This window comes from Mytilus trossulus, chromosome 5, assembly GCF_036588685.1.
Source record: "Mytilus trossulus isolate FHL-02 chromosome 5, PNRI_Mtr1.1.1.hap1, whole genome shotgun sequence".
NCBI lineage: Eukaryota > Metazoa > Mollusca > Bivalvia > Mytilida > Mytilidae > Mytilus > Mytilus trossulus.
The window spans coordinates 80,077,664-80,104,779 of record NC_086377.1 but is presented as its reverse complement, the minus strand read 5'-3'; the positions used below and the strand labels follow the sequence as shown (position 1 = coordinate 80,104,779).

The window sequence follows — 27,116 nt, the reverse complement described above, 5'->3', positions numbered from 1 at the left end:
AGTATTTACTTTGACCATTTGACAACAATATAAAAAATTCAAAAAACTTGAACCAACCGTTTTATCAGAAAAAATACATTGGTTATATAGCAGTTTGACAAACACTTATTTTGATCATTGAGAAGCTTAATATTCCCTTAATAACACAACATAATTAAAAAGTTTAGCTGATTTTACAGAGTTATCTCCCTGTAGTGTTAGGTACCACCTTAATTATATATTTAGTATATATTTCTAGTAGAAAATTATGTAAAAATTCCCAATAAATTCTTACAAAAAAAATCATTTTATTTATCAAAATAGTTATTCACAAAAAAGTCTATGAAATAAATAAGCATATGTAATTGTACAAATCAACATTATGTATATTGTCAACACATGGTCTATACACATTAACATAAATAAAACAAACCTAGGAAATTGTACCAATGTTTAAGTTAATCATGATGAAAAACGAACAAAAAGACGATACCTCTGTGGTTTTTACTACTGTATTTGAAACCTTTGCTAATGACAGTATTATTAGTCCTCATACTGTTTACAAACTTATTTTCACATATACTTTATTAAGCTGTTAGTCCTTTTTAGTCCAATTCGTAGCAATTTAATTTCGAAATTTTCAAAGTGTTCATGATGGCGTTAGACAAGAAAAGAGCCAAGTTTTAAATTTTCGTGACGATTTATCTTTGCGTTATTTTGCTTCACGCGAAAGTCGAGACAATAAATCGCTCGTGAAAATAAGTTGGATTTTAACAGTTAATGTAAGAATCTAAACAGAAAAACCTTAAAGCACGCACATACATGTAACAAATGAATGAATTCATACAAATGTAAATACTTAACATGCATACAAAAATGTTAAGGTAATGAAATTATAGATCAATAAATAAATTTTAATAACAATACTCAATTAATGACTTTATAGGGATGCTTAATGAATGCAAAATTAAAAAAAAAGAAAAAGGAAAGAGAAAAATAATGAAAAAAATAGAAGCATACAGAAATAAAGGACATCCATACAGACTCTCATATAATAGGTTAACACTTTCTTTATATTAAAAATTTCAAAAAAATCACAAAAGAAAAATAATTTGTAATGAAATTCAAAAATATTCTGAAGTAAAAAGTTACATTCTTCAGGTTTGGCTTCACGCTTGATAAGTTTTTGTTTCGTCAGGTTTTCAACGTTTGGATTAGGTTATGGGCTTTTAATTATTGTTGATATCGAACATTTATTTCGAAATACACATCTGATGTACTATAAAATGTTGTACCGTTAATGCTATAGGTAAACATGACAATTGACAATAAATCAAATTTTTTTCCGAAACAAACGAAAGATGAGTTAAATATTGCAAAGATGGCAATGCAAAATTTCACTGATCACATTAAATTAGTTAACTAATATCTGAACAATGGTCAAACAAACAAATTAATGGATTTTCAAAATGATGTAACAATGAAAGACAATCTGAAAAATTACGTGATGGGCGCATTCAATTTAAAAAAATATAAATAATCTAAACGTGATAGTACATTTTATTTATCATTTATTTAAGAACGATAATTTTCCACAAATATAAATAATTAAAAATATACATAGCGTTACCAACTGAGAATGAAATAATTTGAGTAGGTGTTTTTTACATCTCTTTTGTAAAACATCCATAAAAAATTACAATTATGAACTAAATTGAACCCGAATAATTCAGTACCTCTCCGTAATCGAGCTCTCCTACTTGCAAGGTTAATGACGTAATCGAGCTCTACTACTTGCGAGGTTAATGAATTAATCGAGCTCTCCTACTTGCGATGTTAATGAAGTAATCGATGATCAGTGGAACATAAAGACTGAATTATTCGGGTTAATATAAATGCGACAAAGAATTTTCATGAATGACTTAAAGAAATGTTTTCTCATAATGCCATTCAATTCTTTAAACGTACACATTTAACGAAAATAAAAGAGGTATACTCCTAATAGTAAATAAAATAATCATATCCAGTCTAACATCATATAAACATCACCAGTTTATTCAGCTAGCATCAATGACTTCTTTTGGGTTTCAATGTTCGAACCCTTTCAGTTTTACTTTGAAAGCTTGGACCGTCCTGCCAACTCATGCTATATTCTCGTTCCTTTGTTTTTAATGGTATTACCGATCATCATCATATTATAATCGTTGACTGAGTCATTAGGACATCATGGGTGACATAAACGTCGATGTCATCATACGATTCATTCCCAAACCGCCGAAACCACTACTCACTCCCATGCCATTTCCCATGCCCCCTCCGCCCATCATACCCCCTAAACCACCCATCCCGCCCAATCCACCCATTCCACCTAACGCACCCATTCCACCCATAGCGCCTAATCCACCCATACCACTCATTCCACCTAATCCACTCATTCCACCTAATCCACTCATTCCACCTAAAGCACCCATTCCACCCATACCGTTCATTCCACCCAGTCCACCCATAGCACCTAATCCACCCATCCCGCCTAATCCACCCATGGCTCCCATTCCACCCATGGCGCCCATTCCACCCATAACATTCATCCCACTCATCATATTCATCATTCCGAATCCCATTCCGGCCTCAGCCATGTCCGACATGGCGTCAAGTTGTGTGTCAAGCATATCCGCCATTGTATTACTGGCTGTTTTTGCTGTCACAGCTGACGCTAACATGTTTCCAGAAACGGCACCTGCTGATTGTTGTGTTTGCACAGCCGCAGCAGCCTGAACCATATTAGCAAGAGGGTTAACTTGTTGGATTGATGGGGCACCTGTTAATGCGCCCATTGTCATAGCTGGTGTTTGTTGTGCTACATTGATTGGTACAGCCGCTGGTACTGGATGTACTGCTGTTTGTGTAGCGACAGGACTTCCTGCTGCATGCCCAGCTCTTAAAGCTTCTAACATTGCTAAAAGTTCAGGAGTTATGGCAGATGGTTTTGTAGAAACGTTTGTATTTACTTGTGGTGCTGGATTAGGTTTCTGAAACTTGGCCATGTTAACAGGTAGACCAGGAACATTTACCTTTGTTTTTCTTTTAACAGTAATGTTTATTGTATGTTTGTTTGTAGCTGGCTGTACTGGCTGTGGTTGTTGTGCTGGTTGTGCTGGTTGTGCTTGCTGTATGGGTTGTTGTGGCACGAACGAATTGACATCAAAAGGCATTGCTGCTGAGGGACCTGGCGTTTGAAAGCCAATAGCGTCTAACTGACCTTTGAAACCACTTAAATCTGGAACTAAAGATGAAGATGATCCCGCACCAGCATTGTTCATTCTGCTTCTTAAAGTTTGCATCATTGCATCCATAGGGAGAGCTTTTAAGGCGTGACCATGGGGATCAAAACTGGTCATCCCAGCGGACGCGTGACCATGGGGATCAAAACTAGTAATCCCAGCCGACGCCTGACCATGGGGATCAAAGCTATTCATGCCAGCAGATCCCATTTGGTCATGGTTTAGTTGTGAACCCATCGGGTCATGGTTTAGTTGTGTATGTGTAGGATCATGAACAGACGATTGTTGTAAAGCTAACATCTGTTGTAATTTTACTTGTTGCCGCTTACGTTCTTCCAATTCCTGTGTAAGCTTCTGTATTTTCATTTCTTGATGCATGCGTTGTAGTTGTAATTTCTGATGTGTATTTTGTGGTTGTGGTGGTTTGTTCTGGGACTCCATCATCATTCTCTGTAATAACCCTGCAACAAATTATAATATCTTAGTATGCTAATTACTGTGCAAGTCGAACACTCATTAGTACTCGATTCATCTCATTTTTGCTACATCCATTCAAATAATCTTATTTATCCTGCAATACTATACAGATACAGCCCTACAGATATCGCGATGCTGTATCTGTATACTATACAGATATCGCGATGCTGTATCTGTATACTATACAGATATCGCGATGCTGTATCTGTATACTATACAGATATCGGGATGCTGCATCTGTATACTATACAGATATCGCTTTAAAGCTCCGCCCACTGCCAAACTGAGTATTGTTTGAACTTGTGTGACCTTAGAATGTGTATTCCAGATGCATTCCAATGACGATGATAATTGTCGATTTCAAAACTTGAATGTGTATGATTGTGTTACAAAATCAACCATGTCAATTTCAGCATGTTTAGTGAATGTCAAGTCTGAAGCGTAGGACAACTCTTACACTTCTGTTTCAAATTTGGCAATGTTATGTCATTTGATTTTACAGATGAAATTAGTTGTTATGTTAAAATAGATAATTATTCACCTTGAGCGATGTATTATTGTTGACCATTCGAGATTCTTCTTTTGTAAATAAAGGCAACAGTAGTATACCGCTGTTCAAAACTCATAAATCCATGGACAAAAAACAAAATCGGGGCAACAAACCAAAACCGAGGGAAACGCATTAAATATAAGAGAACAACGACACAACACCGAAACGCAACAGCACACAGAAACGGACCAAGCAACAGACAATACACCACGAGAATAACAAATATAACATCAAAACCAAATACATAAATATGGGATAGACAAGTACCGTGCCACGTCTTATCTCAAAATTAAGAGAAAACAGAAACGACGTTAAAATGCAACACACACACAGAAACGAACAATATTATAACAATGACCATCTTCCTGACTTGGTACAGGACACTTTTAAAGATATCAAAGATTCACAATTTTAAGGACGTTGCGTTTAAAACATTTGAAACCCTTTTTGTGATAAAAAAGCAGCATCATATAATGAAAAATCACCTTCATATATATAAAATATCCACAGCATATAATATAATATGTAAACCAGTCTTCAGCTTAATGTGTGATTTTGATATAACTACGCGGGTCTCAAGGGATTACAAATCGAAAATAAATGCTAAATATGTTAGTTTTTGTGTCTTTCAAAACACAAACAATATACATAATTAATTGCAGGATAAAGACAATAACTGTTTAGTGTCTTTAAATATCAGCTGTATTTGTACTCGGCTCGAAACAGGTGTAGTAGCTCGCTAAAAGCTAGCAGACACCTTGTTTCCTAGCCTCGTACAAATACAGCTGATATTTAAAGACACTAAACAGTGATTGTCTATATAATTTGCGTATGCTGTATATTTTCATATCGTACATTTTACGCGTGTACTTCATATACAGTTCACGATTATGTATGGAACACCATAGCTGTCTTTATATGTGGCAAATTCTATGATATGCTGTGGAAATGTCATTATATGAAGGTGATTTTTATTACATGATGGTGTACTAAAATACGGTGCTTTATAAACGCACCTTTTTATAATACTAAAGCACCACCACATAATAAGAAAACACCTTCTTATAATAAAATAGAACCTTCACATAATAAAAAAGTACCGTCTTATAATACAGAAGCACCATCTTGTGATAAAAAAGCAGCATCATATAATGAAAAATCACCTTCATATATATAAAATATCCAAAGCATATAACATAATATGCCACATAAGACAGCTATGGCGTTCAATATTAATGTCATACATTGCATATACGTACGTCTTCTTCTGTTCATATTAAGGGCATACGGAAACATGTATAATGCTATTTCAAGCTTGTACATTGACACAGAATCATGTGTCTGCGTAAATGATCATCGTACAAATTGGTTCCAGTGTTCAAACGGGGTCCGTCAAGGGGATAATTTATCGCCTACATTGTTCGCTTTATTTGTCAACGATTTAGCTACTGAAATTAAAGATCTTGAAACAGGAATACCGTGTGACAATGAGAAAATCAGTCTTCTATTATATGCTGACGACATTGTTATTCTAACAGAGACCGAAAATGATATGCAACGTTGCTTAGATGTGTTATACAGTTGGTGCCAACGATGGAGACTTAGTGTGAATTGTTCAAAATCAAATGTCATGCATTTTAGGCCGTGTTCACATTGACCTAAATCCGGTGTTGTGTTAGTGTAACTCACACGTAAACTAAACACAATTGCGTTCCCATTGATAAAACTCAATGTTTACATGTAGTGTAAATCATGTTTTACCTACACACAGTCGATAGTCAATGTAGGCCTTGTGTACACAACACTAGGCATTAAGGACATTAGTTTTATCGTGTATATATTTAAGGAGGAAACTATTATTGAGGGGGGGGGGGCTATTATAGTCGAGTATAAAACATAAAGGCTAGGGGGTGGGGTGGTGAGCTATGGATTTTGTTTTGGAAACAAAAAAATTTCCAGTTTTTTACCCTGAAAAAAAATTTGTTTGTTTCACCCTAAGCTGCCACTATATATAATGCTAAAATTGATTTCGACTTGTCACCAAAATTTGTCCTGAAAAAAATCAATAGCTCACGCCCCCTCCCCCTCCACAAAAAAATGAAGTAAATAGTTGCTGCCTAATTCATTTGAAAAGGTCTTCCCGAATCGACTTGACGTACACAGAAATATTGGCCACTGGTCTTTACTCAAAAAACGATTCACGCATAAATGCATGACTTAAAAAAGTGTGAGGGAAATGATATGTTTGTCTAGTATCTCATTTCCGTTAAATAACACGCAAAATAAATTTAAAAAAACGTTACCCTATTCCTTTACCGAATACTCCTCGGAGAAGAAATACCATTTGAAACGAACAGAAAAAATAAAACTGTAGTGATCCCTAACATCTCAATCCTTTTTTTTCGGCTGTAAGTACGCTGTTGCAGCTAACATTTTCTAATGCGTTATCCAGACATCTCAAGTATATTCAAACTACTGCAAATTATATAAAATTGCTTTCATAAAGTAACAACCACTTAACTTAAAAAAGGGGGAGGGTTATTTTTTTTATCTGAGTCAGATTTTTTTTCGCGCGTACGTTTTTATTCCTTTTTTTCCGATGCTGGTGATCAAATACTTTTTCTTCAATATTTAACACTATAATAAAATTAACGGTCCCAATTTTCTTGCACCAGATGCGCATATAATGTATGGGGAAACTCTTGATTCAGAATATTTTTTTTTATCATCTGTATGACCATTTTTTTTTTTTATCAATTTGGGGATCGGAATATTTCCATTCCCATCCCCCACCCCCCTTTTGAAGTCAAATGGTTGTTCCCTTACCGCTAGAAAATTTATCCCAAAATTTTGAATTCAATTCTTCGTAATGAACATTTTAATGACATATAGTTTACAAGTGGGAACAAATCTTATGTACAGGTAGCTAAACAAGGTGTATAGATGATCATAGATGTGAACAAATGTAATGTGAAACCAGTGTACACTACACTAAACTAATTGTAAACATGTTTACTCTACACGGCGTTTGGTGTGAACACGGCCTAAGAAAACAGCGTCCCACGAAGCAACTTTAATTTCAAGATTGGACCAAACAGTTTACAATATGTCAGTCAATACAAATATCTTGGCATTATTTTCAATGATAAAATGGATTTTAGTATTGCCACCGAAACATTAGGTAAAGCTGGAGGACGGGCACTAGGAGGGATGATATCAAAGATTCACAATTTTAAGGACGTTGCGTTTAAAACATTTGAAACCCTTTTTGTGATAAAAAAGCAGCATCATATAATGAAAAATCACCTTCATATATATAAAATATCCATAGCATATAATATAATATGCCACATAAGACAGCTATGGCGTTCAATATTTATGTCATACATTGCATATACGTACGTCTCTTTCTGTTCATATTTAGGGCATACTATTTTATAAATAATAATTGATTCTTCAAAATATTGGAGTAACATAAGAAAAACGTTACAAAGTCAGTCGGAAATTACTCGACTCATCAGATTGGCATTACACAAACAAAAACTAAAACTAAAAATGTACAAATATGCAGGCACATTTACTACAAAGTGTCATGTTAATTGTGGAGCAGGGCCTGTTTACCCTTCCGAAGCATAAAAAAATAGACCTAAGAACCAATCTACAAGTACCGGTAGTTATTGAAAAGTCACTTTAATATGTGGTGCAGGACATGCTTACCCTCTCGGGGCATCAATATAAAGACCTTAGTACCAAGGAGCACATGCGATCATCCCCAGTTGTTTTTGTGGGGTTCGTGTTGCCTTTAAAAGAGGGACGAAAGACACCAAAGGGACAGTCAAACTCGTAAATCTAAAACAAACTGACAACGCCATGGCTAAAAATGAAAAAGACAAACAGAAAAACAATAGTTCACATGACACAACATAGAAAACTAAAGAATAAACAACACGAACCCCACCAAAAACTAGGGGTGATCTCAGGTGCTCCGGAAGGGTAAGCAGATCCTGCTCCACATGCGGCACCCGTCGTGTTGCTTATGTGATTACAAATCCGGTAAATAGTCTAATTCGGTAGGTCAAATTCATGAAAGGGAAGGGGATTGTAGTTACGACGTAAGGAACATATCCGATATCATTTGTGAAACGGTTATTCCATAACGGTCAACCAAATATTTAATTGTTTATATACTGTTGTATGCACTGTTGTTTGTCTTTTGGTCAGTTTATTTTTGACTAATTGAATGATTCTTTAGAATCTTTAACACATCTTTTCAAAACGTAAAATCACAAAAATACTGAACTTAAGGGATCAATTAATAGTTATCAAAGGTACCAGGATTATAATTCAGTACGCCAGACGCGCGTTTCGTCTACATAAGACTCATCAGTGACGCTCAAATCATTAAGAAAGTCCATAATCACATGGCCAACATTAAATAACAAAACGCATCAAAAACAAATGGACAAGAACTGTCATATTCCTGACTTGGTACAGGCATTTTCAAATGTAGAAAATGGTGGATTAAACCTGGTTTTATAGCGCTAACCTTCTCACTTTGATGACAGTCTCATCAAATTCCGTTATATTTACATATTTACATTTACATTTTCAAAGTAAAACTAATAATTAAATCATGTTCTCTAAGACTTGACAACAATCAGTTAACAACAAATCGATGAAGTCTAATATGTTTAACATTTTTTTTATTTAGAATTTCAAATTCAATGTTACTTACTATTTCTTAATTGGCCCAAAGCACCATCGGCTGAAATATATAAATATAGAAATGTAGATGTATGTAAATATATACCACCGTGAAAGTTTAGACTTTTATACATAAAATGAACGGACTGTACAAATGAATAGTTTGTTCACATGTATCTAATTTGCATTTAAAATATCTCAAAATTGTTAAACAAAGTTCCTAAAATAAGTTATTGCGAAAGTATCTTTGTTTTAGCACAATACCCCAAACAAATACCCCATCATACATGACAAAAAGTAATATCACAAAAATACTGAACTCCGAGGAAAATTCAAAACGGAAAGTCAACTGTTTCATAGTCATGTCGAGTTTGTTGAACCAAAAAAAAAACCAACAAATAATCCCATTTCAAATATGTGAAGGTCTCGTTTATCAGTTTGTTTTTGTTTTCTCTGCATTTTTTCGCCCACTTGTTTGTTGCCATTGCGAGTACAAAGTTTTTAAAGTTCCATCTATCTTTTTGTACCTTTTGTGTGATCTATATTTACTCGTCCAGTTCTTGGTTTAATAAAGAAAAATAATCAACTCACCCATTGCTACTTGTTTGAAATTCTTCATCCTGGCATTTTCTAAAAAATATATAAAATATAAATCTATGTTCATTATGTATTTTGCTGCTAACATGTTAATGAAATTAATTGCAAGTACTGGATCGAGAGAGATATTTTATTCCATAACTGTAAATATGTTTGCATCTGTTAAATGTTATAGAAGATAGAAAACAAGTCCTTGTCAGCATCAACCCTGTATGAAAAATTCATAGAAATGCAAACTATGGAATATGGTATCGACAGAGAGATATTTACTATATGTGAAGACGCTGTGGAATCTTACTACGTTTATACATAGAAATGGAAATTTCACAATTTTAAGGCTACAATTCTCCCATTTGAGGTAAAGTTTAGTTCCCAACCTACCCTCAATGTCTATATGCTAGTCAATTTATGACGCAGACTGAACTATATATGTAGTATTCTTTTTCAGACACTCAAATCAATGAATGTGTTCGTAGATAGAAGATGTTTTTGTGTTCTGTTAATTTGTTGTTGATGACTGATGTACCCACATTATGACTATTTTATTTATTGTGTCTGTAATAGTGTTGTCAACGGTTAACCGGTTAACCGGTCGAACGACCGAATACCGAATACCAAAAACGCTAACCGGTTAACCGGACTTTTTTTTCAATTTTGATAGTTTTTGATATACATTTGCATGGAAATCATTAAATAGTTGTTTTATTTAAAAATTGTCGTCGTGGTTATTAGTTTGACAGATCAATTGTCCAGTATATTGATTGCTATTGTTGATCCTAAATACATAAAATTAATTAGAGCTCGGGGCAGGACCTTAAAGAAACATGATTGGTAAACATGTTTTTTTAACAATAACTTTAAATCAGAGATGCGATTTAATTTTACTAATTAGTTCATTATTTTGTTTTTGATCTTATATTGTGTAAACCAACATCTAAATGTGTAACCTCCGTAGTGCAAGGTTTAATCTTTCTTTAAACAAAATGCTACCTTAAAAATTGTGAAATGCAAACGAATGTGAATGTACTCAAGGTATACGTGATAGTACGAGTAACATGCTTGAAAAAACAAGCAAACAAAGTAAAGAAACAGGTCGTATGTTGAGCTATAGATAATAATTTCTGTGTCATTTTGGTCTCTTGTGGAGAATGGTTTCATTGGCAATCATACCATATCTTCTTTTTTTATAATTAATCATTTCAAATTGAAACACTCCACATTATTTTCGAAGACAACAAGAGAAAATTAAACAATGATCGGTTTCAGACAAATTCAATTCTACGATATCAAGACGTTTTTTTTTCTCCATATTTTCAATCTGAAGTTGGTACAAATGCTATAGTTGATACGGTGTATTTGTTTATTAAAAAGCAAACTTCTCCAGGAATCATAACAGACAAGCTTATAATGCCAAAGGACAAACTTCAATTCTTTGATCGTACTAGTATTATGACTTGGTGGAAAGGTTGTCAAATTGACACTCATACCACATCTTATAACGATGTGTACATGTATGGTACTTTTGATTATCCGAGTAACCGGTTAGGCAAAAGTGTACGATTTGACAACACTAGTCTGTATCAATGTAAATATAACTGACTTTGATGAGACTCTCATTAAAGTGAGAGGGTTAGCGCTAAAGAACAAGGTATAATCAACCATTTTCTACACTTGAAAATGCCTGTACCAAGTCAGGAATATGACAGTTCTTGTCCATTCGTTTTTGATGTGTTTTGTTATTTAATATTGCAATGTGATTATGGACTTTCCAAATTGATTTTCCTCTAAGTTCAGTATTTTTGTGATTTTACTTTTTATTTCAAATGTGATAGGATAGATGACCATCATAGTCACAGAACTTTGCATTATTTAGTGAGAAGTATTATTTTATGTAGCGGCTTATATATAACGTTAAATTAATGAGTTTGACTGTCCCTCTGGTATCTTTCGCCTCTCTTTTAAAGAGTAATGCCTCTGAATTCTTCTGAGAAGCACCATTGTTTAGTCTTTCAAATACAATCAAAGGAAAACATTAGCAAGAAGAGAGACACACTTAGTCCACTTTTTAATGCCGATTGTGTGTAGAAAAATGAAACGTAACAAATATGTTGTCAATCATAAAATCAAACATCTTAATGGCAGTTTTAGAGGACTGTTGTTATCGTTGGTTTTTAACAAGTATGATTTATTCCTTTTTAACGTTACAGTTGATCTACGTTGGTCATTCATGTTGATGATACATTGTGGGATAGTTTTTCTTAATGTGTCTTTACGTTTGAAATGGGATATTCTATAGTGCAAGAGGAAAACTATAGATAAGTAGAGTTTAAACCCTAGAGGATGTCAAAGGAACATACCGCTATTGACATTTCATTTTTTATAGATATGTGTTAGATCTTCTGTAAAAAAATAAAACAAAAATAACTTAAATATAACATACACATGATACGTGTACGTTCAACTAATCATTACCGCTGTATTACAAATTGTACACGTAAATGTTTGTCAGATATCTATGCATGTACTTATAAAAGTAAAAATTATAGCGCTTCTCCGTACACACAACTCACACAACAATAACTAAAAAACATTATACACATAAAAACAACAAAAACATTGCACACACAAATAGTTCATACATTTGGGAGCAATCAGTTAACGTAATTGGGGTATGTTATGGCTTTTTGTCAGAGTCAGAAAATTTATCAAATCAAATTATTTAAAAAAAAATTGAACACTATAGTTAATTGGGAAAATCTGACATATGAATTCAGAATATTTTTTTTAATCATCTGTCTGACCATATTATTTTGTTCATCAATTGGGGGATCAGAATAGGTTGAAAAAAACCATAACCCCCTTTGAAGTTAAATGGTCGTTCCTTTACATTAAAGAAAAGAGAGACGAAAGATACAAGAGGGACAGTCAAACTCATAAATCGAAAATAGACTGACAACGCCATGGCTAAAAATGAAAAGGACAAACAAACAAACAATAGTACACATGAATCAACATAGAAACTAAAGAATAAACAACACGAACCCCACTAAAAAATAGGGGTGATCTCAGGTGCTCCAGAAAGGTAAGCAGATCCTACTCCACATGTGCCACCCGTCGTGTTGTTTATGAGATAACAAATCCGGCTAAAAGTCTAATTCGGTAGGTCACATTCATGAAAGGGAAGATGAGTGTAGTAAATACGTAAGGAACATATCCGATATCATTTTGGCGTCGGTAAAACTTATGAAGAGATGATTTCAACTTCACCATTTGTTGTCAGTTTGTTTTAGATTTATGAGTTTGACTGTCCCATTGGTGTCTTTCGTCCCTCTTTTTAAAAGCTTCCTTGTGAGAAAAAAACCCTCTATCAAGAAAATCCTGATAGGAAATGCAAGCACGGGAATATCGTATTAATTGGGAGATATATACACCGTATGCAGATGTCTCCGGAATGTTGCTACATTTTTGTACTTAGAAATGAAAAGTTCACAATTGGAAAGCTGAAATCATCTCTTTTGTCGTTAAGGTTTGGTTTCAATCGACCCTCATTGTCAATTTCTAGATGTAAGTCAAGATATGAGGCCGACTTAACTGTATCTGTTGTATCCCTAATCTCTAGTTGAATTGGATAGATGCATTCGACATAGTCACCAAATTTTGAACTATTAAGTCAAAAGAACATCATCTATACACATGGAAAAAAGTATTGCAACACCAAATTGAAATTGAAATTAAAAAAACACTCTTTATTTTTTTGTGATATAATTTGGTAAAATAGAACTAGTAAAACATTATTTAAGTTTCACCTGAGTTTAATCAATAAATATCGACTCGACAAGTTTTTATCTGCACATGCAGCTACTGTACCCGTAAACATCAAAACAGATGTTTTTATCGTCATTGTTTTCAACACTTTAAATAACCAAGATTTTAAAGTTATGTGATTGACACCTTGTACTGGGTCCTTAACAACTCTTAACTGCAGCAAGATGGCAGATTATCAGCATAAGAGAAGCCGGGATGTCTCTGTAACAATTGCACGTATTGTTGGTCATCACCATTCCACTATATGTCGTTTTGAGGATAAAAATCAGGCAATAAAGGCAATAAAAGACCTTCCAGGATAATGAAGACCCCCTATACCATTTACAAGAGAAAATCAAGCATAATGAAGTTTGGTCTGAAGGAAACCCATTGCATACAAGACAATACTTAAAAGAGAGTGGTGGCTATACAGGAGCCTTTTTAACAAGAACTGTTCGAGATCAACTCATCGCTACTGATTATCGTGCGTTAAGACCATTTCGGAGACCTTTGCTAACGAACAGACACACAGTTTTCCGTATCCAATGTAATGCAGAGCTCGCCAAAGTTGGAAATTAGCATCGTGGAGGAAGATCCAATGTTCAAATGGAATTTGGTTCATCTTCCTTGGCCCGATCGTAGCCCGGTTTTGGACCATATCGAGCATATATGGGACAATATTGGGCGGAAAGTGCGCGAAAGGACACCCCAGTTCAAACACATCAAGACATAAACAATGCCCTTCATCAGAAATGGTTGATGCTACCTTAGCAACAAATTAGTCGATTTATGGCAGGAATCAGAAGACGTTAAGATGCGGTTATCCGTTTGAATGGAGACTGCGCACAAAGTACTAATTCTTTGGCGTATAACGATCAACCATGATATAAACAGTCATCTGAAGATTAATTTTGAAATGTCTGACATTGTAAAGTTCGACTACAGTAAAAGTTGTAAAATGTATTTTTTTGTACAAATAACACTTCATTTTGTTATTAAAATTGTGGTTTTATAAATCATTTTTTTTCAAACATTTTTTGTTCGTTTCAATGCCAATGTTATCATAAACTATGTTTCAATAATATTATACACATATTTTGTTATATCTCATCCAAAAAAAGAGGCTGATTTTTCAAGTTTTAAAAAATCAAGGTGTTGCAATACTTTTTTTCCATGTGTTTATATAGCGGAAGTATAGTTAAAGGATATTGCTAACTTCTTATCTTTCTTTCTAAGAATTTCCTGTGTGAAGTCAGTCTCACAATGATGAAGACAGAAGTCGGCAAGAAGAGGGGCACAATTCGTTCCCATTTGAATGCCGATAGTCTGTTGAAAAACATGTCCTCCGAACGTAATAAATATGTTGTCCATCAAAAAATCAGGCTTGATAATGTCAGTTTCAGAGAATTTTTTGTTTGATTGTTTGAATCAGAGTGATCCTTTACAAAGTAGAATTTATCCCTTCCTAAAACACACAAACAACTGAATCATTACACATAAAGGACTAAACCTTTAAACAAAAAAAAACAACGATCGAAGAGAACACACATAGACATCTTAACACTACACAGATAAACAAGAACAGCAGTACACACACATGCAATTAAAACATTACTTACACAAATAACTTATAAATCACACACATAAACAGCGCAAGCATAACACACACGAACAACAAAAAAATTACACACAAACAATACACAAGATGAAGTGTTTACCTGGAGTTGCCGGAACGCTCTGTGCTGCTGAAAGAAGTAGAAAAGGATAAATAGGCAAGGAAATGTAAACAAAAACTTAAACAGAGGTGTGCCTTTGAAAGGCAGGATATTCGTACAAGACAAGATCTCTTTATTATGTCTATCGTATCTTGCGCATCTGAACTTTTTAAGAGTATTTGTTTATGAGAAACAAAGAAACATACACGAGTAGGATTGCAATATCCGTTATATAGTTGTATGACTATATCTTTTTAATACTTATATATATATGTAAGACTACAAATTTGAAAGATATTATATTTATCCGACTATGTAAGGCTTTAAATTCATAATACTATACATTAGTACTTTGATTTACAGTCGATTGCATTTAGTGTGTAGTTAAGGTAATATGTTTATAAGATATCTAAACCATGAAGTCATTAATAGGTAAGGTATTCTACCCTCCTTTCGAAGAAGTGTAGTCCTACAGACAGATAGATTGGTTATCTGTCGGTAAAGTCTACTCTTAAAGGTGGGTAGTTTACCTAACATAATAATGACTCCAAAGTTCAGCTAGCAAGCAAGCTTATCAAACATATTACATTTACGTTTACCTACACACTCAATGCAATCGGCTGTAATATTTAACAAATACTCTCTCTCTCTTCGTTTAAAATATTTTATACTCTCTGTTTTTTAATCTATAAAGTTTAAAAAGCTTATTACCTGTTTTGTTTGATGCTATGGCCTTGCCTGCAGTATAGATAATAAAAGTTTCAATAATATGATCAATTAAAAAAAAATCAAAATACTCATGTAATAAAAAGTTTCACCATTATTATCTATGAACTGTGAAATAATAGATTGACCATGACATAGATAAAAACATTTGATAGAATATATATTCAAATTCAATTCAGTCAGTAGATTTAATATAAACTCTTCGAAAATTATAAAATAGTTATAAAAAAGTATAAAATCGAATTGATCAGAACCAAAAACGACAAAAATTCAGACCAAATTGAAAATTCTAAGTTAATTTTGATATCTAAAAGTTTAAAAGCATTAAACATGCAGATAAGCATTATATGTGGACTACAACTATAACTTTAGCAGCGACGGGTCTAAATAACTCATGTTAAACTTTAGTTCACAAGTATATTTATGAAAACTTTCCAATGAGTATTACTTTATTATAGCATAGATGAATTGAACGCGCTATTTTGATTGAAAAAGCTTAACATATGCTTTCTTCTTTTCCATGGGTTCGTGGTATCTTTCTACCGAACCAACCCTCATCCGTTGTATCTTTCCTTTATATGATCTTTAGGTATATACATATAGCAAATATCATGTACAAAACTAACTTATACTTCAACTATATACGCATATATTACATCTATATGACGCTAACACATTTATAAAGCATTTTCTACTTGCACTATTAGTTAAGATAGTGGTATATACTAATATATACTAATACAGAAAGCATGTTCTACTCAGAAGTATGGTATATAGAGGGAAGGGAAGATAGTTTATATACTAACATCGAAAGCATTTTCTACCCAGAAGTATGGTATATAGAGGGAAGATAGTTTATATACTAACATCGAAAGCATGTTCTACTCAGAAGTATGGTATATAGAGTGAAGATAGTGCTTATACTAACATACACAGAAAGCATGTTCTGCTAAGAACTGCAGTAGTTAGAATATTGGTATAATAATAAAAGCGATCTACTGAAAATAGGCAAACTATGATAACAGCAGTAAAAATCATCTGAACGTTTTAATAACGCTCTACTATAATAGACATACTAAACTTCTCGATGATAAAACTTAGTATTCGTCAAACTGCAATGTATCAAATGATATTATTCCGATAAAGTGCGTGGTTCAAGTTTTTTTGAAAATTTTGAATTTTTTAGGTAAACGGACCAATAAACGTTAATATTTCTTCAACAATGTATGGTACTAAACAAGCCAAACTTTGTCAATGTATTTGGTACTCCCTTACCTTGTATCCGTAGCGCACCGCGCGGAAGGTAATTGGTACTCCCTTAACTTGTATCCGTAGAGCTGCGTGCGGCCCCTTAACTTATATCCGTAAAGCTGAGTGCGGCCCTTAACTTGTATCCATAGAGCTGTGTGCGGCCCTTAACTTGTATCCGTAGAGCTGCGCGCGGAAGGTAAATCCTCGAAAGCGCTTAGTACGCATCAAAGTATTACTTTTTTGTAAGCAATATCACTTGCGCCTTTTGTACACTAAAACAGTGAGCCATGCAAACTTATAAAAGTAATACATAACCTTCAGTGGCTAACTCTATCAGGAGTTCTTTACTGAGTTGTTCAGAAAGTGCAGTTATTTCTGCGTATGACACTGATTCAATAAAAAAATGATATCGAATTTAATGAGTTGTTCAGAAAGTGCAGTTATTTCTGCGTATGACACTGATTCAATAAAATAATGATATCGAATTTACAGGAATCATACGTATAAATATACCAATGAACTATGCCTGTATACATACACTTGCGAATTTACCTTATAAATATACTTATTTATCTAGTTTTAAATATTTATAGACATACCATTGTGAATTTACCTAGTACACATATCATTGTAAATTTACCTTAGACGCATACCATTGCGCATTTACCTTTTTAATAATGTAGATTTACCTTATAAATATACATTGTGAATTTACCTTATAAATAAACATTGCGAAATTACCTTATAAATATACATTGCGAATTTACCTTATAAATATACATTGTGAATTTACCTTATAAATAAAAATTACGACTTTACCTTATAAATATACATTGCGAATTTACCTTGTAAATATACATTGCGAATTTACCTTATAATTATACATTGCGAATTTACCTTATAAATAAACATTGCGAATTTACCTTAGTTTTCGCTTATCACATCCACCACTAAGGTTGCTGTTTTTACTGACATATGCCAAACATCTTGTCTCTATTTTACATTTATATAGTTTATTTCCCTTATCATTAGATGACAAATATGGTTGTTATTGAACTACGAATGGTATGAACTTTTGTTAAGGAAAAGCAATAAGCGATAAAAAACAAATCAAGAGTTGTCTCATTGGCACTCACACCACATCTTCCTATATCTAAGGTACTGCCTAATTGTTGATGAACAGGAGTATTCATTTATCAAGCTTTCACAAACATAAGCCTCCAATACTTCTGGTTCAAGATTATTATTTTTTTAGGTAAAAAAAGTCGGGTATTCCAATACATAAAATGATGCCTACCATCCTTGAACAGACTTTTACTTATATCGTATCTTTCTCTAGAAACAAATACTTTTCTGGTAATTTCAAGTATATGATCATCTCTTAACTCCTATGGATATATTAGCATTTGACTCTATTCTTTTAGAAATAGAGAGAAAGAACCATATAAACATTACAGATATTGGAAATACAATTGTATATAACTTACTTTGTTGTCCGGCGGATATGTCTGAAAAAGAAAGAAGCATTATATTTTCGGTTTTTTAAAAATTTATTTCGAAATCTGTTATTCTACTACATGTATTTAGAAAAGAAAATAAGCACTTTTATAGCTGACTATGCGGTATAGGCGTTGCTCATTGTTGAAGGCCGTACGGTGACCTAAAGTTGTTAATGTTTGTGTCATTTTGGTCTTTTGTGGATAGTTATCTCATTGGCAATCATACCACATCTTCTTTTTTTTATACCATCTGAATATGAACAAACAGTCGGAGTATTAAACGTTTTTGTTTGTACCCTTAACAGAAATATCGAAAACTGTTATCAATCTATCAAGTAGTATTCCTCAGATGTTCATAAGCCATATATTGATCGATTGTTGGTTGCTTAACGTCTAGTGGCAAATATTTCATGCATATTCAAGACGACAATGACTTTTTCAAATACAAATATTCGTTGTATTGAATTAAGTCTGCTTACATGATATTTGCCTGAGAGCTTCAGATTTCGTGCATTTGTTGCAAAACTGTAAAAACAAAACGAAATCCACAATAGCCTCATATTGAAATCTTAATTATATTTAGACATGCGCAACAGCTTACTCGAAAAGACATTTGATTGGTTAGAAGAAAGGATTAACACACAATCAGTACATGCAAAGCCTTAAAAAATAAAGGGAAACGAATAGCGCTTTTGTTGCTACTGTTCTCCGACTTAGGCCTTGAATAATGATACTGCTTTGGCAATATCAGGGGCAATATACTATCTCTTTTCATATTAAGTTTAATCAAATACGGTTCATGTTAACTAAAGTATACTAATAAGAAGATGCTGTATGACTTGATCATTCGGTTTATGGTGATACATTTTACAGTTGTCAGAGGAGTGATGGGATATAACGACTGGATTATTAGGGAACTGTGATTCAGCAGTCCAGAGACGTGATCGTCGAGTGTGGACTTTAACGACTGGATTATTAGGGTATCATGATTCAGTAGTCCAGAGGCGTGATCGTAGAGTGTGGACTATAACGACTGAATTATTAGGGTATCATGATTCAGTTGTCCAGAAGCGTGATCGTCGAGTGTGGACTATAACGACTGGATTATTAGGGTATCATGATTCAGTAGTCCAGAGGCGTGATCGTAGAGTGTGGACTATAACGACTGGATTATTAGGGTATCATGATTCAGTCGTCCATAGGCGTGATCGTAAAGTTTAGACTATAACGACTGGATTATTAGGGTATCATGATTCAGTTGTCCAGAAGCGTGATCGTCGAGTGTGGACTATAACGACTGGATTATTAGGGTATCATGATTCAGTCGTCCATAGGCGTGATCGTAAAGTGTAGACTATAACGACTGGATTATTAGGGTATCATGATTCAGTAGTCCAGAGGCGTGATCGTAGAGTGTAGACTATAACGACTGGATTATTAGGGTATCATGATTCAGTAGTCCAGAGGCGTGATCGTAGAGTGTAGACTATAACGACTGGATTATTAGGATATCATGATTCAGTAGTCCAGAGGCGTGATCGTAAAGTGTAGACTATAACGACTGGATTATTAGGGTATCATGATTCAGTAGTACAGAGGCGTGATCGTAGAGTGTAAACTATAACGACTGGATTATTAGGGTTTCATGATTCAGCCGTCCATTGGCGTGATTGTCGAGTGTAGACTATAACGACTGGATTATTAGGGTACCATGATTCAGCCGTCCATTGGCGTGATTGTCGAGTGTAGACTATAACGACTGGATTATTAGGGTATCATGATTCAGTCGTTCAGAGGCGTGATCGTAGAGTGTGGACTATAACGACTGGATTATAAGGGTATCATGATTCAGTAGTCCAGAGGCGTGATCGTAGAGTGTAGACTATAACGACTGGATTATTAGGGTATAATGATTCAGTCGTTCAGAGGCGTGATCGTAGAGTGTGGACTATAACGACTGGATTATAAGGGTATCATGATTCAGTAGTCCAGAGGCGTGATCGTAAAGTGTAGACTATAACGACTGGATTATTAGGGTACCATGATTCAGTAGTCCAGAGGCGTGATCGTAGAGTGTGGACTATAACGACTGGATAATTAGGGTATCATGATTCAGTAGTCCAGAGGCGTGATCGTAGAGTGTAGACTATAACGACTGGATTATAAGGGTATCATGATTCAGTAGTCCAGAGACGTGATCGTAGAGTGTAGACTATAACGACTGGATTATTAGGGTATCATGATTCAGTAGTCCAGAGGCGTGATCGTAGAGTGGACTATAACGACTGGATTATTAGGGTATCATGATTCAGTAGTCCAGAGGCGTGATCGTAGAGTGTAGACTATAACGACTGGATTATTAGGGTATCATGATTCAGCCGTCCAATGGCGTGATTGTCGAGTGTAGACTATAACGACTGGATTATTAGGGTACCATGATTCAGTCGTCCAGGCCTTGCGGTCATAAAACTTTGGAGTCAGTTTTTTGTACTCATACTCCAAAATCAACCAATCAAAATGCTCGATTTCAAGTTTCGAGCATGATTTTTGTGCTCCGAGCACTGAGCAAAGGTTTATGACTTCAACCCCAGAGGCGTGATCGTAGAGTGTAGACTATAACGACTGGATTATTAGGGTATCATGATTCAGTAGTCCAGAGGCGTGATCGTAAAGTGTAGACTATAACGACTGGATTATTAGGGTATCATGATGCAGTAGTCCAGAGGCGTGATCGTAGAGTGTGGACTATAACGACTGGATTATTAGGGTATCATGATTCAATAGTCTAGAGGCGTGATCGTAGAGTGGACTATAACGACTGGATTATTAGGGTATCATGATTCAATAGTCCAGAGGCGTGATCGTAGAGTGTGGACTATAACGACTGGATTATTAGGGTATCATGATTCAGTCGTCCATAGGCGTGATCGTAGAGTGTAGACTATAACGACTGGATTATTAGGGTCCATGATTCAGCCGTCCATTGGCGTGATTGTCGAGTGTAGACTATAACGACTGGATTATTAGGGTACCCTGATTCAGTAGTCCAGAGGCGTGATCGTAGAGTGTAGACTATAACGACTGGATTATTAGGGTATCATGATTCAGTAGTCCAGAGGCGTGATCGTAAAGTGTAGACTATAACGACTGGATTATTAGGGTATCATGATCCAGTAGTCCAGAGGCGTGATCGTAGAGTGTGGACTATTACGACTGGATTATTAGGGTATCATGATTCAATAGTTTAGAGGCGTGATCGTAGAGTGTGGACTATAACGACTGGATTATTAGGGTATCATGATTCAGTAGTCCAGAGGCGTGATCGTAGAGTGTGGACTATAACGACTGGATTATTAGGGTATCATGATTCAATAGTCCAGAGGCGTGATCGTAGAGTGTGGACTATAACGACTGGATTATTAGGGTATCATGATTCAGTCGTCCATAGGCGTGATCGTAGAGTGTAGACTATAACGACTGGATTATTAGGCTATCATGATTCAGTCGTCCAGAGGCGTGATCGTAGAGTGTAGACTATAACGACTGGATTATTAGGTCTATGATGATTCAGTCATCTGCGTCACAACCTTAAGTATGTAATAACGGTATCGTATATTACATGTTTACTATGGAAGATATCATAAATTGTCCATCCTTCATCGTCACATTGTCAATAAAATGTTATATAGTAAATTAGTGACTTGGTTGACCAGTGGGTTACTGAATGAATCATGCATCTCCTACATATCTTACTTCCCACATAGGAGGGTTTAGTTGGGGGTTTCACGATTCTATATTTTCTAATTATCTTAAGTCATTTTCTGTGTATTTTTGACAATTATTATCTACTCTTTATATTTGAAGGCCCTATTATTCCCTAATCTTTATTTTCTTTTACTCTTTTTTTTCTCACTATTTTTAAACCAATGTATTAGTCAAATATTCTGCATTCTATAGACCCCATCCAGACCCTCGTGTTGATATGAATTTTGTCGTATTACCGATAGCAAAAAATGAAAAGGTGGATAAAGCAATTTTAAATCCAACAGAAAAGGGGGTCCAACCTTAAGGACGGTCCCATTTAAATAGATTATCATTTTCTCGGACAGAGCGACCAACAGACATAGACTATGTAGGTTAGAATGGTCTACATAACACCCGCTTGCATAGCAAAATACGAATTTAAGGATCAAATAAAATAAAATATAGATTATAAAAGATATTAAACTATTTTAACTTTTCAGAAAAAAATATCTGTATTTATATGTTGTGGTATGGTTTATGTTCGTACACTTTACAATTGGATTAGGAAGTATCAATCATTTCCCGTACATACGAACGTGCACGAAATATATAATATAGTCAGAGCAATTAACGTCACTATTCTCAATTCCGACAGAGTTTACATTTCCTGGTGTAGACTACTGTCAAACATCAATGAATTATTGATATTACTAACTATAATGATTTAATTAGTTCCACATTATACTGGTACTAAATTTATTAGCACCAAGGAGGAAATCCGAGAGTTCCTTGACGTCTGACGACCTTTTCTAAGGATTAGCCAGGCCATGCGTAAGAGTCTTGGTCAGCGGTTTACATGTTTTCTATATGGACTGCGCTTGAACTTCCAACGGCCTCTGCAAATCCAAAAAGGCCATCAGACGCCAGAACAATCTTGTACTACCAAAACGTTGACCTGGTATAAAATTCTGACCGCCTGAGCTTCTCATGTTCAGCATTAAAACCCAATCCTTAATATACCAGTAGTCGTTTGTCTGGCTGTAGAATATATATAAATACACAACTACGTCCGGTCATTAAATCCGATGCCTCGTGTAAGAAAAGTGCAAGATCACATCACGCTAAAGAACCCTTTCGATATTTCTCTGAAAGGACTCCAAGTTGCCAAATTTTCGTCCATTTCCGACAAAACCTCCTTTTTCTCGTCTTTCATCTTAGCTATCTATATGAGCAGTCCAGCGATTTGATTGATTGTGAATTTGTTAATGTCATCAACATGCTTTAAATATTTGTCACTGGACGCTTAGCAAACATCATTCAAACTTTTGTTTACTACTCCATGTATTTTTTGTAGTTTCTAAACACAATCTATAGGCTAATGGTAAAATTACTAAAACTGTGGTACAAAAAATACATAAAGCAATTGATATCAACAATAAAAAAAGGTGAACCAATATAGCAAATAATTTGTCTCCATCTGAGAAGTAAATCCTTTTGCAACGGATTTTTAAAGTTCGTTCTTTTGTTAACTTACTGTTCTTTTTTTATCTCTTAATTTGAAAAAATGCTTGAAATTTTAAATTTCAGCGAAAACAGTTTCTCTGTAAATATTTCCATTTTGGAAGGCTCAACAAGAGACCAAAGAATGAGAATACACTTAGTTATATAGGTACCGTAAGGCCTTCGACTATGAGGGAAATGTTTAAAGGCACCGAGGTATATAACCAAGGGATAAACAATTAACAGAAAGAAAAAATACAACAGCCTGAGTTATATAAGAACTTTTCAATTCTTACTATGGTGTCATGGAAATAGAAACATCGGAAGAGTAGCTGTGACGTAGAAAGTACACTGTTTGTGCTCTTCACTTTAAAAGAGTTGTACAAAATGACATTTTGGTCTTTTGTGGATAGTTGTCTCATTGGCAATCATACCATATCTTCTTTTTTATATACAACCTACACTATGTCAGTATTTATTATAGAAAATGTATCTCGTGTGTACAACTATTATGAAATATATTTGGACATTATTATATGCTAACCATTGTTTGTATATACACGTCTTTTTTCTTATGTCATTCAAATGGCGTTTATAGCTGACTATGCGATATTGGATTTGCTCATTGTTGAAGGCCCATACGGTGACCTATAGTTGTTAATGTTAGTGTTATTTTGGTCTTTTGTGGATAGTTGTCTCATTGGCAATCATACTACATCTTCTTTTTTATATTGTCTGTTTAACTTCAGTATTTCATTCGTTTATTTTTGCTGTTGTTGTCGAGGTACAGTTTGGTAGTGGTATTTTTGTTGTTTCCTAGCATCAATGTTTAGTAGTTGTCTTAAAAAAAAAGGAATGTGGGACTTTTCGTGAGATCATGTCTCATGACCATGTACACCTTGAAGCAAACTAACCTACGACGTACTATGAATACAATGACTGCCTGTACTTATGATGATATATATTGTCGTTACTTTATTACGTAATATAATTGTAAAACATTGACACCAACACCACCATAAAATATTTCCTCACAAACCTGTCATGTTTAATTGGGCCATCATAGTTTAGGCAACCAGTCATTTTAAGAGAGAGAAAAAGGGGGGGGGGGGGAATTGAGAGTACCGTCGCAGTAATGAAGCAAGTTAAACAATTAAAAAAAAACTGCATTTAAGACTACTAGTAATATATCAATCAGTACATATCCACCATCTAATTGAATTTCTGTAAAAATGTCTTAAACAGTTAGCGAAAAACACGACCTTGTGCAATGCCAAGATACAGATATCGACATATTGTAGACCCATGAATGATCATATATAGGGCCTATATACAAATAGTATTTTGCTTGAATTTGATTTACTGATACCAAAATATTCACAATAATATTCAAAGATCTATATACAAATTTGAATGTGTAACCTTTTTGAATAAGTTTACTTAAGAATCGATAAGTTTATTCGGATCGTTTCTAAGTTTCCGTGCTTGGTAAAAAACATCTCCGTTAAATTGAGGACGTGCTATCCAGCTTTTTAGTATACTGTAATCCTCATTCGAATTTAATCGGTTTTCTATATAATAACCTGCAAACTCTCTTGCATTTTATAGTTCAAGGTATATTCATTTTATTGCATGGTCATAGATGTGTAAGACTTACAGCTTATTTCCTAATGCATGTAAAGCAAAACTTTGGTTGGCTTGCTTGCTTTGTTTGTTTAATTGTTTATGCTAGCTTTAAAAATAAGATTGACATCTTTAAACAATAGATATAGGCATAGTTTAACCTGTATTTATAATATTTGAATTTAATTGGGTGTTATCCTAATGATTGTACAATATAAAAACAAAGCAAGCAAGCTAACTAAAGTCTTGCTCTACATGCTTTAGGAAATTAGCTGTAACTGAAGTCTGTTACACGTGTTACATACAAAATTCAGAAATGAATTATTAAATTAAGTTAATTGATCTCCTTCATTTATGATATAGAACACTATAGTTTTAAATGGCATTGTTAAAGGGGATACATAATATTTCACTAAAATGTTATATTTTAAATTTTTCACACTAATTTTGTTATACGAGGTCAATGCATGATAAATCTCTTTCGCTTGTTATTACTCTGAAATAAACAATCAATAATGAATAATTACGTATAATATACTTACAAATTATCCCAAATAAGACTATGAAAAACAAGGAATACATTTTAAAAACAATCAAAATCTCCAAGACTAAAAATCAAAACAATCTTCAATTCATCGATATAGATCCGAATGACAATTGGTTATGTCCCCCCATAAACCATCCTCACAACTAACTCGGAGGCCCAATAAGGGTAAACGAAATTTTTCAAAGAATAATTGTGTATTATTGAAAATATTATATTAAAGTCTTCATTATGGAATTCATCAATAAATTGTAGGATTCAAAGTTGTACCCAAATTTAAAAAAAATCAACATAAAAATGTAAACTTTTCCCTTGACAGTACCCCGCAGAAAAGTTCATCTATAATATGGCGTTTTGACCGACATAAGACACTACAAGTTCCAAATACATTACTAATATTTTTATTACAGAAAAGTGACAAAACGTATCGTAAATATTGTCATGTCTACACGGATTTGTTAGATCAGGGGGAGACAATCTATCCATGTATTGTCTTCCTGATCATAGCCCCGTAGGTATACAATATCGTGTATAAACCATTTAGCTAGACAAGACCGGTTTAGGAGGTATAATTCTGCTGATGATAAGATCTCAAACACATTATACTTCAATCATTAGCATCATAAGTAATAATTATGTGACGAACGCCGTCTCAAATTATCATGATTATCAAGAGAAAAAAAAACAACAAAAAAAAAATAAAAAAAAATATAATGTTTTTTGCCAAATTACCAATTTTATATATGTCGTTTGATTGCTGATCTCGAGTCATACAATTTCTTAACCTACAAAATATCAAATTTTTTATACAGAATGCACAGCATTACAAATTATAGGAATAAGTCGAATGAGTTATCCATATACATTAATTTATCTCAAAGTCATAATGTATCGATCATTTAATGTATAGAAAGTTAAGTAAGTTTAAGCAGCTGGTCAGTCAGTTCCCCCCCCCCCCCAATCCAACCCCACCCCTTAAACCTCTTTAAGTAAGTAAGTAAATTATTTATTATAGTGACATGTGTAAATTATGTACAGATTATAAACATATAATATATGATAAATAGTAATACACCCGGCCCAATGGACCTATAAGTCACCTCAAATAAAGTAAAACAATTA

General features: G+C 34.1%; 1 protein-coding gene across 10 annotated transcripts; it reads right to left on the bottom strand.

Moving 5' to 3' along the window:
• Positions 1–296: 296 nt before the first annotated feature.
• On the bottom strand, positions 297–26,159 carry LOC134719191 (desmoglein-1-like). Of its 10 annotated transcripts, none has more exons than XM_063582174.1 (8): positions 25,993–26,159; positions 18,572–18,592; positions 17,400–17,471; positions 15,819–15,845; positions 15,111–15,134; positions 9,583–9,621; positions 9,023–9,052; positions 298–3,721 (listed from the first exon to the last, which is right to left on the bottom strand). In XM_063582174.1, the coding sequence occupies exons 1-8, from the start codon at positions 26,030–26,032 to the stop codon at positions 2,196–2,198; spliced, it is 1,779 nt and encodes a 592-aa protein (XP_063438244.1). In that variant the 5' UTR covers positions 26,033–26,159; the 3' UTR covers positions 298–2,195. The 10 variants fall into 10 exon arrangements, with proteins under 10 accessions (XP_063438245.1, XP_063438244.1, XP_063438242.1 ...); XM_063582172.1 differs by having other exon boundaries at positions 15,111–15,137; positions 25,993–26,158; XM_063582175.1 differs by lacking the exon at positions 15,111–15,134 and having other exon boundaries at positions 297–3,721.
• Positions 26,160–27,116: the final 957 nt, after the last annotated feature.